The 19,744-nt window shown below is 43.1% G+C and overlaps 1 protein-coding gene across 4 annotated transcripts in view; it reads right to left on the bottom strand.

The window, feature by feature from the left end:
• TSNARE1 (t-SNARE domain containing 1) overlaps nucleotides 1-19,744 on the bottom strand; it is a 470,571-nt gene that overhangs the window by 361,715 nt on the left and 89,112 nt on the right. For all 4 annotated transcript variants that reach the window (XM_054295392.1, XM_054295260.1, XM_054295195.1 and 1 more), the window contains exon 4: nucleotides 8,150-8,272. In XM_054295392.1, coding sequence (XP_054151367.1) covers nucleotides 8,150-8,234 — 85 coding nt within the window. In that variant the 5' untranslated portion in view covers nucleotides 8,235-8,272. The remainder of the gene's footprint in view (nucleotides 1-8,149; nucleotides 8,273-19,744) is intronic.

The following is a 19,744-nucleotide window of genomic DNA, read 5'->3' as shown; positions in this document are numbered from 1 at the left end:
CAGAGAAGTGCTCTTGAGAAACTGAGGAAGTTTCAAAGCCACACAATTGGATTCCATCTACAGAATTAAAGAATCTTGGAAGCATTGATCAGAGAATCACAGAAATATAGAATGGTTTGGGTTGGAAGGGACCTGAAAAATCATCCACTTCCACCCCCCTGCCACAGGCAGGGACACCTTTCACCATCCCAGGGTGCTCCAAGCCCCATCCAACCTGCCTTGGACACTTCCAGGGATGGGGACTCCACAACTTCTCTGGGCAATTTGTGCCAGAACCTCACCACCCCCACAGGGAAGAATTCTTCCCAAATCCCATCTAAATCTTCCCTCTTTCAGTTTAAAATCACTGATGTCTTGTCCAGTCTGAACAGCTCAAGTAAGAGCTGGTACAAAGTTTGAATGAGGCAGTAGCTGAGTTTTCTTTTGTTAATAAAACGTTTTTTCCCTCCGCCACCAAAACAAAGAAAAGCTTTTGAAAGAGCAGCCAGAAGGGAAAAGACATTGGGCTAAATTAATTTCAGGAGCTGAAACTAAAGCACAGGGCAGTCTCTTCTCCTTTAGAAAAATACACCCATGTGGAAAGACAACCCAGAAGGGCAGCCCCAGGTGCACACATTGAGAAAGGAATCACAAGAACATTCATGGAATCACAGAATGGCCTGGGCTGGAAAGGACCATAAAAAACATCTGGTTCCAAACATCTGCAATGGGCAGGGACACTTTGCACTGGACAGTTTCCACCAGCAACATAAATTCTGTTTTGCTTTCCCTACCAAGGCACCTCTAGCACACAAGCCAGCTCTGGGCAGAGGATCTTCTTAAACTACTTCTAATTCCACTGTAATTGAGTGGAAAATGAAGCAAGCTGTTCTGAGCTGTTCTGATATTTAAATGCATTTCCAGCTGAAATGCCTAAGGAAAGGTGAGTCTTTTTCATTTTTGATTTTCTGTCAAAGACTGGGACAGCCAGCATGAGGTTTATATGTTTGCATTAAAATTGCTTTGGATAACCAAGACTAGCAAATAAAATTAGTAAAGAAAAAAAAAAAAAGTTTATTTTCCCCAAGAGGCTTTTGTATTGGTTTGTTGGTTTTGTTGTATTTTTGGGTTTTTTTCCTGCTAAGAAGTTGTCACCTCACCCTCACATATTTCATTAAAATACTTATTTATTCCAATAGTGTCTTCTGGTTTTGCTAGTTATATAAATAAATGCATAACCATTTCCAATTCCTGAAATACTGAAATTAAAGCAAAACGTTCATTATAACGTTAAAAGTGCCAAAAGGGATAGGGCAGAGGTTTTCAAAACAAACAGTTTCAAAGTCAATTTGTGTTTGAAAGTTAATTCTCCTGGCAATTCCTTTTGCTATAAAATATGCTGTTCATTATTCTTTAATATGTTTTCTTAATTTAAGTCTTATTAATTCATTAAATCATTGCTAAGATCTCCAAAAACTGGATGTAAGGCAGAGAAGATCTTCTAAATCTAGTGAAAATGGACTAAGAACATAAATATATAACTTTTGGAAGTTTTGCACAATAGCAGATAAACAATATGAAATAATTTTGTAGATGCCACAAAAATGTTTTTGGGGTTGTCTAGTGAGAGAGATCATCTTATTATGATTTTTTGTACTGTTTGCACTTAGACTTTAACTTGCACTTTATTAATGACTTATTAAATATGACACCCATCTCTTCAACTTCTGTGGGACCAAAAAGTCAAGAAATACCATGACACCTAAGACTTAGAAGCCAAAGTCAATCATTAAGACTGTCAGAAGTGTTTTATACAGCATTTGACAAGTCACATTATTGTTTAGAGCTTTCTAAATTAGAGACAAGTCCAGAAGGAAACCTTGGAGTAATGTTTGTGAACCCATCTAAGCATGACAGAGAAAAAGTGCTACAGGAGGTTACATCTTCAGTCCTTCCTTCTTTGAAGCTTGGACTTGATGATCTTGGAGGTCTTTTTGAACTTTAATAATTCTGTAATTCCACACTTGACAGTTTGTTTGAATTACTGAATGTGATCTGGCCCTGCCCTTCAGTTTGAGACTTCAGCCTTTGGAAAAACCACTCTTAATATTGCATAGTAGCTTTGAATATCCCTCAAAAAATCAACAATTTTGTTCTTGCTTTTTTTCACTGTTTTTAACTCTTTCTAGCACTCTTTCCTGAGGACATTTAAATGCATGATTTTGGATGGTGTTGCCACAACCAGACCTGGACCTCCCACCAGCCCCTCTGGACAATGCCTTTCACTGCAATGACCACAGGTTTCAAATTCCCTTCAGCAAAGCATTCCACATACTGGAATTAATTGAAGAAGCCAAAGCAAAGCCAAAGCAGTGCTCAGACCCCAAGAGAGCAGGATTAACCACCTGCCCAGAGTAAATTAACCCCAGGGGGACTCCTTGTGTACCCAGGAGTTTGTTCTGTGCTTCATCTCTTTGCAGCCTCGAGATGTGGGGCTGGCAGTGGATTCCTTCCCATGGTTCGGCACCAGACCTGGGGCTGCAGTGAGCCCACGTGGTGCTCAGGTGTGTTGGGGTTTTTGACAAAGGGATGGGACTGTTGGGACACCTTCCTTGAGCTTTATGGCAGCATGAGCTTCATTACGTGGTTGAGACAAGAGAAAGATGGCAGAAACTCATGTACAGCCAGCAGCAGCCAAAGATTTCCTTGTTACAGGGCATTTTAAAAACTTTCCAGCCAATAGCATACTGCTAAAGCTTACAGACAATTGTTCTAACCAACCACTAAAAGTACACTTAGACCTGCCTCACACAATGCTTGCTTGTCTGCTTTCTATTAACAATTCACAATATTTCATTGTTAAGCTTAAAACCTTCTACAATCTAGCTAAGTATATTTTTCTGCAGAATTAAGGTCGATCTTAGCCAAGCCTAAAACTCAAGCTATTGTCTCATGGCCTTGCTTCCTGTACAACTGTAACTTTTTCTACTTTCAGACTTTGCAGCTACAGCTAGCTCTAAGTTTTCTGTTCTTTCTATTTCTAAGTCCTGCTTTTACATCTTTCTGGAAATCTTCTTACCTTTACTATTTCCCACATTTCCCCCTCTGGGTACAACCACAAAGAAACTCTCTTAACTTTGTGGCTTATTGACTACCTTTCTAGAAATCTTCTTACCTTTGCTATTTCCCACAGTCAGGCCATGGTGCTGGTTTTTACCTGAGCTTTTGAGTGAGTTTTGCCCCAAAACCAGAGCTTCTGCCAGCCCCAGCCCACCAAAGCAGTCACCATCATCTGAACATGCCCTCCCATGGAGCACAGGAGCTCTGTGACTCTGCCAGACTTGGCGGCAACCATGAACTCCATGGTGTGTTTTTAAAGAAAAATCATTTTTCTGAACTGCTAGAAAAAGAGGGAAATAAGACTGAAGAAGAGAGAAGGGTGGTTGATCTGTAAGGAATATTGGATATTTGGGAAAAACTCTTCACTGAAAGCGCTGTCAAGCCCTGGAGCAGGGAAGTGGCTGAGTCCCCATCCCTGCAGGGATTTACAAGATGTGTAGTTTTTGGGGAATTGGTTTAGTGGTAGACCTGGTAGTGCTGGGTTAATGGCTGGACTTAAGGATCTCAGAGGGCTTTTCCCACCTAAACAATTCCATGACAGGACAGTGGCATCACTGGCACATGATTTTCCACCCAAGGGCTGGTTGGTACAGCACAGAGGCAGGTGAGTGGTAGAGATGGGAGGGAAAATAAAATCATAGACCTGATTCCAGAAAAAAAAATGGTAGAAAAACCTCATTTAACAATTGCTAAGTATTAAAATGATAATTAGGTGATTTATACACAGAGAACACTGCCAAGGACAACTTGCAGGGACCAATCTCATTCTGTTCAGTGACAAGATAACCAACCTTATCCAACCAGGAGAAAGACTCACATGTGATATATCTTGAGTACAACCCTGGCCAGAGTCCCACACAAAATCTTCAGGAGAAACTGAGGGGGAAATGGTCTAAATGAAGTCACAGCCAAATTAAGCACTGACCCAGCAGTCCCTTGAGCTCACCTGGAAGCAATGCACTGCTGGAATATGAAATTAACCTTACCTTTTCAGAGCTGGCATTTAATGTCCAGGTTACAGTAAGGTTAATAAAAGCAGTGTTAAAAATTCCCTGTCTTGTGGCATTTTAATCCAAGCTATTTAAATTCCCTGACCTATATGCCTCCTTGTGTAAGGCAGGTTTTGTTCATTTTCCCCACAAAAAGATGGTTTTGGGAAGGTAGGTTGAGGATGGTAGAGACTGCAGGTTGCACATAGGAGGATCCAGAGTTCCCTACTGCTGTACAGTGTTTGCTCTCTGTTTATCTTAGACATGTCACAGTGCTTAAAAAGTAATATTTTACATCAATATTTTCCATTTCTCAGCTTTAAATTTAAAAACTAAAAGAAAAATCAAAACAATAACTTTCTACTACCTGTTTTCTAATTTTTCCAAGCAACACCAATGCTCAGATGAAGCCCAGAGAAGCTCCTACAAAGAAACAGGGGAACACGTGGATTTACAATGATTTTGGGCATCAGAATGAGGATATGAGAAGCAGATGTTGCTGGAGGAGGTTGTAACTCCCAGCTGCAAAGCAGGGACATGGATTATGCCTCCTCCTGCCACTCCTGGCTGTCCCTCAGTGGCTGTGGGACAACCGAAGTCCCAAAGAGCTCTACTCCAGGTAATCCTGGTGATCCTGCTTGTGAGACACCTCAGGATGCTCCTTGGTTAAGGCCACAGAACATCTGAGTTCTGCTGAGCTTCTCTCTCCCTCCTCCTAAAACCTACCAATACAACAACAACAACAACAATAATGATAATAATAATAATAGTAATAATAATAGTTTTTATTTTTTCCCAAGAAATCCTGGATATCCACCATCAAAACCAGAGTCCGAACTAGAGTTTTCTGACACCAAGGTGTGCAGGGCAAACCAAATTTCCGAAAACACTGCCTCAGGATCCTCCCCAAACTCTGCAGATGGAGTCTGTGGATCTCCCTAATTAGGCTGGTCAGCAGCATTAACCTCCACATGGCCTGAGGACGAGCTCTGAGTCCATCCATCATCACACCAGCCCAGAGCCAAGGGGATCACCTTCAAGTAATTAAACTTTCCCATCCTGGCTGCACATTTGGATTGAGCATGGAAGAAACAGAGCCAAGGCAAACAGATGCATAAGCACAGAGGAAACCCCCATGGCAGTATTACCCCTCATTAAACAAAACCAAATTAAACCTGAGCCCTCTTTTTTTTGCTGTCTGTATTACAGATGAAGCAGTTCCACCCCCAACACCTTTACTGCTGCTGGATCTCAGGGTTTTCTGCTGGATATTGAATATAACCACTGGACCACTGTTGGACATTTACCTGCAGGGACACCTGGTTTGATTTATTTATTATCTACAAAGAGAGGGAGAGGTTTAAAGCACACACAGAACATTCCCATTAAGGTCTGTCCCTGCTGAGAGCAGAGACACAAATGCTGGTGGGAAGGCCATGCTCCTTTGTTCCAGCCACACCATGATCTAATACAAAAGGCAATTTTTCTTAGCAAACCAGTCATCCATTGTCCAGGAGCAGGAGGCAGATAATTAGTGCTGCATTACCCTCTCCTGGCACTCAATTAATGGAATATTTGGGGATGCTGTGACAAAAGGCATCCAAAGCGTCCATCTTCTGGCAAAGGGACACAGGTTCAGATGAGCATGGAACAGAATCACAGGATGCCAAGTTGGAAAGGAACCTCAAGGATCATCTGATCCAACCTCTCCTGGCAAAAGCACAGCCTGGACAAGATGGCCCAGCACTCCATGCAGATGAACTTTAAAATTGTTCCAACATTCTGGAATTGTCGCAGACATCTCTTATGGAAAAATCCTTTCCTTAGGATTTTTCCTCCTGAGAAGCTGGGAGGCCTCAGGAACAAAATGTAAACATTGATTATCCGCTGCTGTGGAATGCAACAGGTGGATCTGTGATTGGTCCATGCTGGATGTTTCTAATTAATGGCCAATCACAGCCCAGCTGGCTCAGACAGAGATCCGAGCCACAAACCTTTGTTATCATTCCTTCCTATTCTATTCTTAGCCAGCCTTCTGATGAAATCCTTTCCTCTACCCTTTTAGTATAGTTTAAATGTAATATATATAATAAAATAATAAATCTAGACTTCTGAAACATGGAGTCAGATCCTCATCTCTTCCCTCATCCTAAGACCCCATGAACATGGTCACATGGAATCCACCACTTCTCTGGGGAGCTTATTCTAAAGGCTGATTGCTCTCATGGCAAAACATTTTCCTCTTGTCTGAGTCTCTGATAATCTCCCCAGGAGTAACTTGCACACAATACTCTACATCTTTGCCATGTGAAAAGAGAGTCTGCATCTCATTTGTGGCCACCTGTAAACGCTGGAACAAAATGAAAAGGTGTCCCCTAAACCTTCTTTTCTCAAGGTTGAACAAATTTCTGATTGAGACACAGAGAAAGGAAACTTCTCCAAGATGCCTTGGCCAGTGCAAACAGGTCCCTTCCCTTGCAATCTTTTCTACAGGGATGCTGAGCTAAGGGACCAACCAATTTTGGCTGGCTGGGAAAATCGTGGCTGGAGGCTGGAGGACCCTGGAGATGTGTCCATGGCAATGCCACCAGACAGGATGCGTGCAAGCCTGGAGGGGAAACCAGCTCTCAAGTCTAAGCCATAACCCAGAGCACCAACAGGCTCTGCTGGGCAGCCAACACACAGTGGCAGTTTCAAAATAACTGAATTTTCCACACCAGCTCCTCTTTGCCATCCACTAAGGGTGGCTTCAGCATCACAGCTCCAGCTGCCAAGCTGAGGACAAGCTGGGAACAATAAAGGATGTCTTCAAATATTTAGAGATTTCTAGTGTCTTGAGTTATTCTGTGAATTTGCATTAAAAACAGAGGCTCTTTCATACAGCACAATAAACATTCTGTTTTTTTTTTTTTTCAAATGTAAGTTACAATGCATTAAGATCCATTGTTTGTCTAATCCACATTTCAATTCTGTTTTCTTACGGTTCTTTGATTGTGCCCAAGTATCCCATTCTTCCTTGCTTTTATGCCTTTAATTTTGCCTTGCAGAATAGCCTAAAAAATCACTACTTACAACTGAACAGACAACTTGTACTTACTTCAATACCCTCTTCCTAGTCAAAGAAAAAAAGCCATCAAAATTAACCCCAAATTTCTAAGAAGAGAGAAACACAAGAGAAACCTCTGTTTTTTAAATATATATATATATATTTCCATCCAGGGAGAACCACTATTTATGAAACAAAAAAAATGTTTCCAAAGAACATTTGCAACCCTCAAAACATGAACACCAAATCAGGCTGTGTTAGTGAATATTGAAATCAAAGGCAAGTGGAGAGTGTGGTGATGTTCTTCCCTGGTGGTAAAAGGAAAAGAGACCCCTTTGCCATGTTACCAGAGCAAACCAGACACAGGAACAAAATGAAGGATGTGTTCCAGATAAAAAGACTTGCTCAAAGCCAGACTAGATAACCCAGATCAGCCCTAGAGCTGGTCTGGCCTCTGCTTAAAAAACAACACAAAGAGAGAATCCAGGGCCATTTTCTCAATCCCACTCTTTTAGGTTTCAGTATTTCCTGAGTGAGTTTTTGATCCTGTTTGCCACATCCAAGCATGTTTCTCAAAATCAAGCAGCTTCCACATCAAAGTTATCCTCTGGGAAAGCACAGCCCACTGCATTTTGTACATCCTCTCATCTACTCCCTCCACCTGCCAGCCTGAGAACAACCATTGAGACAAACTTCTTGTAAAGGTGATGGGGAGATGACAAAAGACACAAGCCACTTTAGGGAATATTCTGCATTTCTCCTTCTGGTTCCCCAGAATTCCCCCCAAAACCCTCATTAGTGCTGCTCTCCCATGCCACAGCCTCAAATTCTGAGCATGGTCAGGCCTCAATCACGCAGATCAAACTGCAAAAGTTTGGGTTTCACCTTTGAAAATCGGCGTCAGGAATGACCCCTGGTGAGGGTGTGACATTTACACAGCAGCCACAGTGAACCTGAGCAAGTCAAACTCCAGCCCTCAGGTGGAATAAATTACAGCAGGGGATCAATACTTCACCTAGAGGTTGATAGCCTTGTCTGGAAGGGCCTCCAAATGGGTTCCTGCTCCCAAATCCACTCCCATCAATGGATCCATAAGACATTTTCTGGAGAGTGATGGATGCTGGATTACACTTCAAACCTAAAAAACAGAAAAAAAAAGAGACAGGCACAGCCCTGTTAAAAGTCAGTTAAACCTCAGTAGCCTAAGGAAAAAATAGGACTGAGAAGAAAAATAAAAGACACGGAGCAATCTCCAAACTTCAGCATGCCCACCTGCAAAAAAATTAAAAGCACTAAAATCCAGGTGTTCTGGACTACAAATGGTTTTGAGGGCAAGCAAGCCATTTGACCTCCCTGTGTCTCATTTTCTCCACTGATAAAGGGCAACTTTTAATTCCTTGCTGTTCACAAAGTGCTTTGAGATCCTGAGCTGGAAGGTAAAGACTTAAGCACTCCATCAAAAAAAAAAGGTGATACTGTCTCCTGGAACATTACCAGTACACAGCTGGCTGGAGTTTATCCATCACACTGCAGCCCTGATGAGCTCTCAAAAGAGACAGTTTGCTGTTATAAGCTCTTGGGCCTGAAGCAGAAATATTTGAGCCAGATTTATTTTGCCTTGCTGGTTAAAAAAAAAAAAAAAAAAATTAAAAATCTGCAAGGCCTGAGGTAGCAGCAGCAGAATGAAATAAATGCAGCAGTCAGTGGAAGACAACTTCTTCCTCCTTATCCACAGAAATGCCTCACCCAGACATCCTCCAGCATTTCAACAGTGTCCAGGGCTTTGGTGTCAAAGTAGTTCAGCTCAAAGGCATGGAGATGATGGTAGCAAAGGAAGAGAGGAGATAAAGGTGCTGCATGAGTTGGGAAATTATACAGGACCAAACCTAGCTGCTGCTTTCTTACACCAAGGTTATGAAAAAAACACCCCAGACTGGTGTTTCTACCACAAAAAAATAGTTACAATCTTGCAAGAATAGCAACATTTTTGGTGAGATGGAAAAATCAGAATGGTTTGGTTTGGCAGGGACCCTTGAAGGTCATCCAGTCCAACTTCTTTAGTCTGAAATATTTCTAGTGAAGTTCCAGTGTTTTACTTACCTTACCATAAACTAAAATTCTTCGTTATAATTACTCTGTATCTACCATTTTTCTTAGTTTAAAACCACTGTCCTATCACTACAGGTGCTGCTAAAAAGTCTGTCCTTTTCTTTCTTATACTAAATATTGCATCAAGGAATCCCCAGAGCCTTCTCCTCTCCAGGCTGAACAACCCCAGCTGTGCAGCCTTTCCTTCATCTCTCTGATCCTTTTGTGGCTCCTCTGGTCCTGCTCCAACTGTTCCATGACTTTCTTGCACTGAGAAAGATTCTGGGGTGTTAGGTTGGATGCTATGGGCTGTGATGCATCGTTCTGGGCTTGGATATTCAAATTTCTCATGTTCTGGACCAGACATTTTCCCTCTGACAGAGAGCTGGCAATGGCCTCCACTTCCTGTGGCACAAGACCAGGTGTTACATGATGTCCTAATTGACAAATATCTTAGAAAAAGTCTCTTTTGGGGTGATACTGATACTTGCTGCTATTCCTTTGGTTTGTCCTCCATGCAAAGCAAAGCACCAGAAAATCCCAGTTCTGCACTGTACTGGGAACAGCCTGATGGCCTCAGGCACCTGTTGTACTTCATTCTCCTTTTTTTTTTTTCTTTCAGACTTTCAAAACCAAGCAAAAAAAAAAAAAAAAAAAAAAAAAAAATCAGCGCTGAGATGCACCAGACAGCGGAACTCCAGGACCAAAAGAAATCACTCGCCATCCTCCCTTAATTGGGCCAGACACATGAAAAGAGGATGAAAGTGCCACTGCCTTGACAGAGCAATGGTTGGGAGCTAAATCCATTAAAAGTGGAGAAAATCCAGAGTGCAGCTTCCCCTGCCAGCCTCAGTGTGCCACGCACACGCATAATTGGCATCCCAGGCTCCAGGTGCCCCCAGGGCAGAAATCCTTCATTTTAGGGAAACAGCCTTCAGCCCAAACTTGTGGAATTTGAGCTGTGAGAGCCTAAGCAGCCAGAGAAAAGGTGAGGGTGTGTGTTGGAGTGTGCTTGAAGGAGACAGAAAATGGAGCAAACAGGAGGAAGCAAAGGGAAAACTTGTAAACCAAACACTCAACAGCAAAACAATCCATCAAAACTGCAAAACCATGAGCTCCATGGAAATACACCCTACAACTGTACTTAAACCATGAGCTCCATGGAAATACACCCTACAACTGTACTTAAACCATGAGTTCCATGGAAATATACCCCACAATTGTAATTATACCATGAGTTCCATGGAAATACACACTACAACTGTACTTAAACCATGAGCTCCATGGAAATACACCCTACAATTGTACTTAAACCATGAGCTCCATGGAAATACACCCTACAATTGTACTTAAACCATGAGTTCCATGGAAATACACCCTGCAATTGTACTTAAACCATGAGTTCCATGGAAATACACCCTACAATTGTACTTTCTCCCAGGAAACCTTAGAGCAACTTCCAGTAGCTCAGGAGAGTTTGCAGGAGAGGTGGAGAGGGACTTTTTAGTAGGGCATGGACTGGTAGGAGAAAGAGTAATGGCTTTCAACTGAAAGACAGTAGGATTAGAGGGGATATTTGGAAGAAATTCTATATTCAGAGGGTGGTGAGGCCCTGGCACAGGTTTTCCAGAGAAGTTGTGGCTCTCCCATCCCTGGAAGTGTCCAAGGCCAGGTTGGACAGGGCTTGGAGCACCCTGGGATAGTGGAAGGTGTCCCTGCCCATGGCAGGGGATGGAACAAGAGGATCTTTAATGTCCCTCCCTACCCAAACCATTCTGTGATTCTGTGGTGTCTTGGTGGAAAATCTTGATCACAACCACTAAAACCTACAAGACTCAGCTGAAGATTCAGCTGGGAAGTCTGTGATGGACTTGGGAACAAACCCCAGCTTTCCCAGGTCTCAGGTGACCTCAGAACTACCAGCACAACCGTCATCACAAAATGCAACCCAAGATCCAAAATTTACCTGGGAAAATATGGGCACATGGAAGACAGTTATGAGAAAGTTTTTGGGCAGAAATAAGGAATATTTTCTTTTTCTCCCACAGTTTAAGATCACTGCAGGGATTTGGGACAACTAAAGAGCTTGAAAACAGCCTCTGTACACAGATTTTTCCTGACTCATCCTCTCTCTTTAGAGATAAGCAAGTGGAAACATTTCTTGCCATGACTTCCCCAAGGCCACAGACATCAAACACAGAGTGAAAGTCTCCACCCTGTTGTAAAATGCCTTGATTACAACTGGGAAAGTGTTGTTTTGGCAAACAGTGAATGCATCTATTTTTTCTCCAACAGAGTGGTGTGAAAGGGGGAGAGAAGGGGGGGGTTTAGAGCACTCCAAGTGTTTAATGTTGATTTATCATTTTCAGGACCTGTTTCCATTTTAAAGCTTTTTCTCCTTGTAAGGGAGGAAAAATAGAAAGAATTGAAAATAAAATATTTTGTTGTAGCTTAACCAAACCTTTTTAGCAGCAGCCACCTCCCACCCCATCCTACCAAGCTATTGAAATATCCCTTATTCATACAGCTCTGGAGCCAAATTCTTACCCCACAGTAATATATTTACAGGAAAATTTAAGAGCAGATCTAAACGCCTTTAATTTGATTGGCAATAAAAGCATTTCCCTCCCCATCCCCGTGGCACGTCCCAAGTCTTTTGTCTACTGCTCCTCAGGGAAACTTGTCCAATTTACTGTGAAGGCAGTTTGTACAAATTGGAACAAGCATTTCCTAACCTACTAGACAGAAAAAAAAAAAAAGAATAAGAAAGAAGAAAAAAACCTTTTATCACAGCTTTATCCTCATCAACTGAAATACAAATAAAAAAAATAAACACATCCAAGCCAGACTAAAAAGGGGCATGAATTTGTATTTTAATGAAATTAGGTACTTGCTTTGTATATTCTGTATACAAGCCAATCATGCCTGACTAGAGTAGCAGGATGTAGGATTTCAAGGAAAGAGTTTGTCCATATCTCTTGGACTGGGAAAGACATTGGCAAGTAAAACCTCCAGGCAAAATTAAATTTAAGAGCCCTACATCCATCAGTCTCCATTTAGAGACACTTGGATGAGCAGCATTAGTGGTGGGAATGAAAGGCGAGATTTCATAATGGAAGAAATAGTTGTTATTATTATTATTATTATTATTATTATTATTGTTGTTGTTGTTGTTGTTGTTGTTGTTGTTGTTGTTGTTGTTGTTATATTACATCTCAATAATTAAACCATTCTTATTTAAACCTACAAGCTTTCTCACTTTTACTCATCCAGTTCATTTCCATCAACCTGCTGGGGACTGTGAGGGAGTGGCTGTGTGGAACTTATTTGCCAGCTGGAATTCAACCACAACAGCCCTTTAGACAATTTATTTATATTTAAAGTTGAGATTGGCTGAGAAAGACTTGAGCTGGAACATTTATTTCCAGACAATACTGGAAAAAAGTGGGAAAGGAGGAGAGACATGGACATATTGGAGAGAATCCAGTGAGGGACCATAAAGATGGTGAAAGGATGGGATGAGGAAAGGCTGAGGGAGCTGGGGCTCTTCACCCTTGGAGAAGAGAAGGATGTGGTGGTATTAAACTGTCTCAATATCTGATGGAAATAAGCAAACATGATGGAGCCAGACTCTTAATGGTCTTAACAGGACAAGAAGTAAGAGGCATTGAAATACAGGAAATTCCACTTCAAAAAAGAAAAAAAAACCTGCTTGTTTTGGGGTTGGAGTGGCTTTTTTGCTTATTTTGTGGGGGTTTTTTTTGGTTTTTTTTTTTTTTTTTTTTTAAGTAAGAGTCATCAAACATCATTAGGCTGCACAGAGAGGCTGTAGGTTCCCCATCCTTGGGGATGTTCAAGCCCTGAGTGACCAGGTGCCAGAGAAACCTGCTCCAGGTGACCCTGCTCTCAGGAGGGTGTTGGACAAGACAACCTTCAGATGTTCTTTCCTACCTGTGGGATTCTGCAATTTTCCTCCTGTGATGCCTGAAACAGCATCAGAGCCATTCATGGCCCTCCTGGCAGACTGGAGGGTCCTTACTGTGCCTATTTACTAAACACATGGAGAAAAGAGTAAGAAAATTGCAAATCCACCAGGTTGTTTTTTTTCCAATTTCCTGTAAAGACAGCGGAATAAAGCCCCTGAAAGTATGGTGAAAACCAGAATTGACAGCCGCTATGCAGCTGGAAAGAAGTCATATCAAATCAAGCTTCAACTCTTTATAGAAGTCAGCAGGCAGTGGGTGCCGGTCGCAGACATCTTTTATGAAAAATCCTTTCCTTAGGATTTTTCCTCCTGAGAAGCTGGGAGGCCTCAGGAACAAAATGTAAACATTGATTATCTGCTGCTGTGGAATGCAACAGGTGGATCTGTGATTGGCCCATGTTGGATGTTTGTAATTAATGGCCAACAACAGCCCAGCTGGCTCGGACAGAGAGCCGAGCCACAAGCCTTTGTTATCATTCTTGGCTATTCTATTCTTAGCTGGCCTTCTGATGAAACCTTTTCTTCTATTCTTTTAGTATAGTTTTAATGTAATATATATCATAAAATAAATCAAGCCTTCTGAAACATGGAGTCAGATCCTTGTTTCTTCCCTCAACCTGAGACCCCTGTGAACACGGTCACAGGTGCCTGTTATGGTCTCATGTTTGCATGGCCAAAGAAATTGATAAAAGCTGCAGCATTTTTTTTTTTAATTAGAAAAATCATAGAATCACAGAACTGTTGGAAGAACCCAAAAAATCCTCTGCTTCCAACCCCTTGCCATGGGCAGAGACACCTTCCACTGGACCAGGTTGCTCAAAGCCCCATCCAACCTGGCCTTGAACACTTCCAGGGATGGGGCAGCCACAGCTTCTCTGGCCAACCTGTGCCAGGGCCTCAGATCCTTCACTGTAAAGAATTTATTTCTAATGCCTAATCTAAACCTGCTCTCTTTCACCATTAAACACTCTCAGTGGACTGTTGTCCTACCCAAAGAACAATCTGGGTGGTGTCCACCAAGCTCTGCTCTCTCCATGTGTATTTTCAGCAGTGAGCTGGGTGATGGAACAGGAATTATCCTCATCCAACGCACACACAGCACCCAACAGGGGAGTGAGATGACAGCTCCAGCCTCCAGAACAATCTTAACAAACCAGAAGGAATGTTCAACAAAGAAAATGAGGCTCTGCATAATCCAGATGAACTGCAGGGGCTTGAATTTAGGAAGAGCAAAGGAGAGCACCAACAGGGGATGGGGAGCTGCTGGCCAGTGCTGCATGGAGGGATGGATGGATGGATGGATGGATGGATGGATGGATGGATGGATGGATGGATGGATGCCACAGGCTTCCAGCTGAGCACGGATCTGCAGTGACATTTCCTGTAATAGAGGCTGTGTAAATAGGATTACAATCTTCTCAACAAGGGAAGCAAACCTTCTGCTTGACCCCACACTGCGGATCCTCAGCTGTAAGCAACAAATTCTGCAGCAAAGATTTTTATTGTCAGAGACTGAAGAGAGTCTGGAGGGAACTGGGAGAATGACAACGGGTCAAGAAAACATAGCCTGATAGGAAAGATTGAGTAAATGGGGTTGCTTTTCCTACAGAAGTGAAGATTGATGGGAAGACTCAATCCTTCAATTCTGCAAGGCTGCTGCAAAGAGACAGGGAGGAAAACATTATTTCTATTCCTTTTGGGCAAGACAAGGGAATAGATCTAAACCCAAGCCGGAAAGATGAACTGAGACATTGGGAGAGTCTATGAGGAAGGATAGAGAACCTCTGGGAACAGGCACCATGGAGAAAGATCTTCTTGCACCTGGAGGTGATAAAACCACTCAATAATGGGTCCAATCCTGTTTAACATCTCCATTGATGACCTGAATGAGGGGGCAGTGTATCCTCAGCAAGTTTGACTATCCCACCACACTCAGAGGAATCGATCCAAGCCCAATCCAGCCTGACTGTGGGCACTTCCAGGGATGGGACAGACACAAATTCTCTGAAAAACTTGTGCCAGGGCCTCACCACCCTCTGAATACAGAATTTCCTCCTAAAATTAAATCTAAGACAGCTTTCTTTCAGTTTGAAGCCATTACTCCTTGTCCAAAGTCCCTCCCCAGCTCCTCTGGAGCCCCCATTGGCTCCGGAAGGGGCTCTGAGCTCTGCCTGGAGCCTTTTCTTCTTCTCCAGGCTGAACAGCCCCAGCTCTCTCAGCCTCTCTCCAGAGCTGCTCCAGCTCTCTGATCCTCTTTGTGGCCTCCTCTGGACTCACTCAGGCAGCTCCACATCCTTCTTATGGTGATGACCCCAGAACTCCAGGTCTCTCACCGGAGCAGACCAGAGGTTCAGAATCCCCTCCCTCACCTGCTGCCCACCCTGCTTTTGACACAGCCCAGGACAGGTTTGGCTTTCTGGGCTGCCAGAGCACCATTACTGGGTCACACTGAGCTTCTCATCCACCCACAGCCCCACGTCCTTCTCCTCAGGGCTGCTCTCACTCCATTCTCTGCTCAGCCTGTGCTTGTGCTTGGGATTGTCCTGACCCAGGTGCAGGAACTTGCACTTGTTGACCTTCACTGGGTTCACACAGCCCCCTCTGTGTCCTGTCCAGGTGCTCCATTCCCAGCTCTAACACCACCTTGCTGATGGAGAAGTGCCTTCCCTGGGGGCTTCAGAACTCTTTAATGATGAGGACACCTCCACTTCCGGATGACCCACCTAGACATATTTTTTCTGAGGTTTTTTAACCAGATAAAATCCTTTGACTGGCCTGACCTTCATAAAGAGCTTGCAGATATTTTCACATAAATCATCTTTACACATCAACCCCTACAGCCTTTGGCCAGCGCAGGTCACTCTTTCCATAAGAGCCTCCCTGAGGCTCCAGTTAAGGAAGGACCATCCCCAGCCACTGTTAGGAGAGCTGTGTCTTCCCAACTCCTGAACTTTGCTGTTTGATCTCTCTTTTGCCTTTTAACCTCCCTTAAATGAACTAAACAGGTTGACCTCCTTTCATTTCTCACTGGGAGTTTTGTTTACACAGGAGCCACAAGGAAGAATAATCAGAATTTCCTTGCTTTCCATAGAGCTGCCTCCACTTCCCTGCCTGTAAAACTGACAGAGCTCTCCTGTTGGCAGAGTACTAGAGGCTCACAGAATAATTTTAAAAAGAATAATTATAAAAATAAAAGTAAAATAAAATAAAATAAAATAAAATAAAATAAAATAAAATAAAATAAAATAAGGACCTTTTAAAGGTCTATGACAACCCTCCTGCAATGAGCAGGGACATCTTCAGCCAGGAGTAACTTGGTTAATATGGAAGTTTTCTGAAATCATGAGATCAGAGGGCATATTTGCAAAGCCTTCTGCTTAGGGTTGACTCTGTCACTTGTGTCATAGATATTCTGCTTTCCAGCTTCTTTCCTTAGGGTTTTTTTCTCAATTATTAAAACCAGAACTCAATAAACCTGGAATTTACCTGGAAAAATGTCTCTTTCCTCTTTTTCCCAGAGCCTGAACGTATGAACAAGCTCTGCTGTGGAATAATCTTGTTTTGTTTTGTTGGGTTTTTACTCAATGGTTTTAGCTTTGAGTTGGTGTCATTGCACAAATCCCCAAGTGCCTCATAACACAACTGTCAGAGGTCAATCAGAGTGGCTGCAGGGGATGACTTTGAGTTAATTTATTTCCTTCTGGATCTTTTGCGGAGTTTGTAATATTAGTGTCATGTCCCTGGGTGGCTTTGGGCAGGCAAGGAGAGGAGAGCAGAGCTCAGGAGCTGCAGAAATGCCTGGCAGGAGGGTGGGTGGTCAGGAGCAATGCCCAGCCTGCAGCAGGGCTGGGAGTGCAGCAGCAGTGCAGATATTTCCTCACACTTTGCTTCCCAGATGAATTCTAAAGCTGATGGAAGGTCCTTGGAGAATGAAGTCATCTCCATCCCCACAGCCTGAGGACCTCACTGTCTAGCCTAGGCTGACAAGATACAAAATACGACAACAAAAAAAACAACAACAACAAAACCCCCAGGGCATCATATCCATAATCTTGTACAAATTAAACAGGCTTCCAGAAGCTTCTGGAGACACTTGTGTGGTGCTTGACTGGCGTGACATCAGGAATGACTGTGAACAGCCTGACTCAATCCCTTGAACTGTGCTCTTGCCTCCCCTCCTCCAGTGAAGCTCACGGCAGAGCAAAGCGAACGCCCACGGAGGCACCGTGGAGTAGCTGCAGAGTAAAACCAGCAGAGATTATCTCAGGAATGAGCTGTTCCTGCTCCTCTCCAGAAAGAAAGACAAAAATTTGTCTTGCTCAGAAAGAATGACAAAAATTCTCTTTTTTGCGTTCTTCCTCATCAAAGCCCTTATTTGAGGAAAGCACCTGATTGCTTCCCAATAGATTTGATTTCTCTTCCCTGCTGCCACTGTAGATGTCTCCAGGAGCAGAGCATTCTGTCCCAGGAACAGATAGAATCAGGACAGGCTGCGAGATAAGACACCCATGACATTTTATGGAGATATACACCGAGCCACAAGCAGAGACAGCTGGCTCACTGTGCCTCTAATTGCAATGACACCAAGAGCTCTGGCTGCTCTCAGCACATCTGATTGCAGCCTTTGCTCAAGCTCATTTTTCACCCAGCTCAGCAACACCACGCAAAGCCAACAGGAACAGTTCCTGTCTAACCCCTTCTTTCATCACCCAGTCATCCCCAAGGTTTGCAGCTACAGCAGCTCCCATCAGGTAGGACAGACCCTTTCCTGCCCATCAGAAGGCACCTCCAACCCCACCAAGCTCTGGATGCCCTCACACAGGACCTCCTGTTGATGTCAGAGGGCTTCACATCTGATGGACTGACACGAAACACAAAGCAGAAGGAAACCACAAGCAATAGAGTTTAGAAGGGGTGGATGCAAGTTGTCTGCACACATTACACGTTGCACCAATGTCTGCACGTCAGACACGAAGAACAGAGGCAAGGAAAGCAATCTGGAGGCTTGCTATCCTCCTTTCATGTCAGTCCCAGCTGCCACTTCAGTGAACAGACTCTCCTTCCACACCTACCTGTCTTCACATCATCTCACAAGAGAACAGAAGACAGGCTTCAAATCCTGCACCAGAGACAGGCTGGCCTTAGGCAAATGCCAAGAAGAAGGGCTGGATATGTTTTGTTTACCTTGGAGATTTCAGATTCATAGACCCTACCACTCCCTCCCCTTTAAGGTATGTAAACTTCTGGAGAGCAAAACTACCTGCTAGAAAAAGTCTTCCACCAAAAGGATCACAGGTGCCATGGAAAGAAGGATCCATTCCACCCTCAGAGCACGAGGCAGCACACCCTGAGACAGTTTGGTTCCCCAAAGCAGCAGCTGAGGGTGATAAATGACAGAGTGACGGCACAAGCAAGGCCAGCCCTCAGAACCCAAATATCTTCACTGCTGGAGAAGCAATCAGGCTTCCCTGATACTGACGAATTCAAGATCAAGAGAAAAGGAGCCTCCTGAGTCTTTGGGAGACCAGAGATCTTTTGGGCACTGAGCTGTGTGTAATGTTTTCTGCTGTTCCAGGCCTTACCATGACTTAGTGCCAGGTCACTCTGAGCTCATTTTGATCAAGATGTGATGTCACCCTTCCTATTTTTTAAACTGACATTATTACAACGGTTAAACATTTATTCTGGCTCCTGAAGAAGATGATCTAGACAACTTCAAACTCTGAACTGCCCAAGTACAGATGCTCCAAAACTCTGTTGCTTCTACCTCAAGGGTTTTATTTCTATTTTTTACCTGTATTGCCTTCTTCTATTTGCTTTTTTGTGCCATGCTGTCTATTTTTTGTGAACCTTGCATGTAGAACAGTCTCAATCTATCCATATGCTAGACAAACACAGAAGTATTACATATTTCAGTGAACAGCAAAATTAAATTTCCAGTCAGTTCAAAATCTAGGTTTCATCTGCCTTTTCACTGGTTACAAAAGATGAATATTAATGTCTATTTGCTGTAATAAAAAACAGGGAGGAGGAACACAGGGAAGAGGGAACTGGTGTCTAGTTTGCTACTCTGACGTTAGAGTAAACTTATTAATTATAAAAGAAGTACACGCACGAATGGACAGAGACCAACTGCACCACACTAGGTCAGCTTAACAAAATTAGAAATGGCATTTATAAATTTATATTGGATTTCAACAGAATAATGAAAAATGCATCTGAGGATGGTAACAAATTCCGAGTCCTCGGGAACATCTTGATAGACAGAGCTGCAATTGCTTAGGGAAGGAAGATGCAGGGCAAAATGGGTGAATTAATAAAGTAATAGATTCCTAAATCCCAGGATCCTGCTCCCTGCTCCCCCATCAACAAGCATAACTCGTTTCCACTGCCCAAAGAAGAAATATTGTTATTCAATACACACAATCAGAATATGCTCTCACTTCCACCAGTGTTTACTACCAGTCACATTATAAATAAACCTTGCAGAAGGGTAAATGAGAAGCAGCATGGTCTGGTGAGGACACAGAGCTCAGT

The sequence above is a fragment of the Melozone crissalis genome, unplaced genomic scaffold, assembly GCF_028551555.1.
Source record: "Melozone crissalis strain CALT ecotype California unplaced genomic scaffold, PUWL_Pcris_2 ptg000002l_1, whole genome shotgun sequence".
NCBI lineage: Eukaryota > Metazoa > Chordata > Aves > Passeriformes > Passerellidae > Melozone > Melozone crissalis.
Note: the sequence above shows the minus strand (reverse complement) of the source record. Positions and strands in the feature narration are given on the sequence as shown.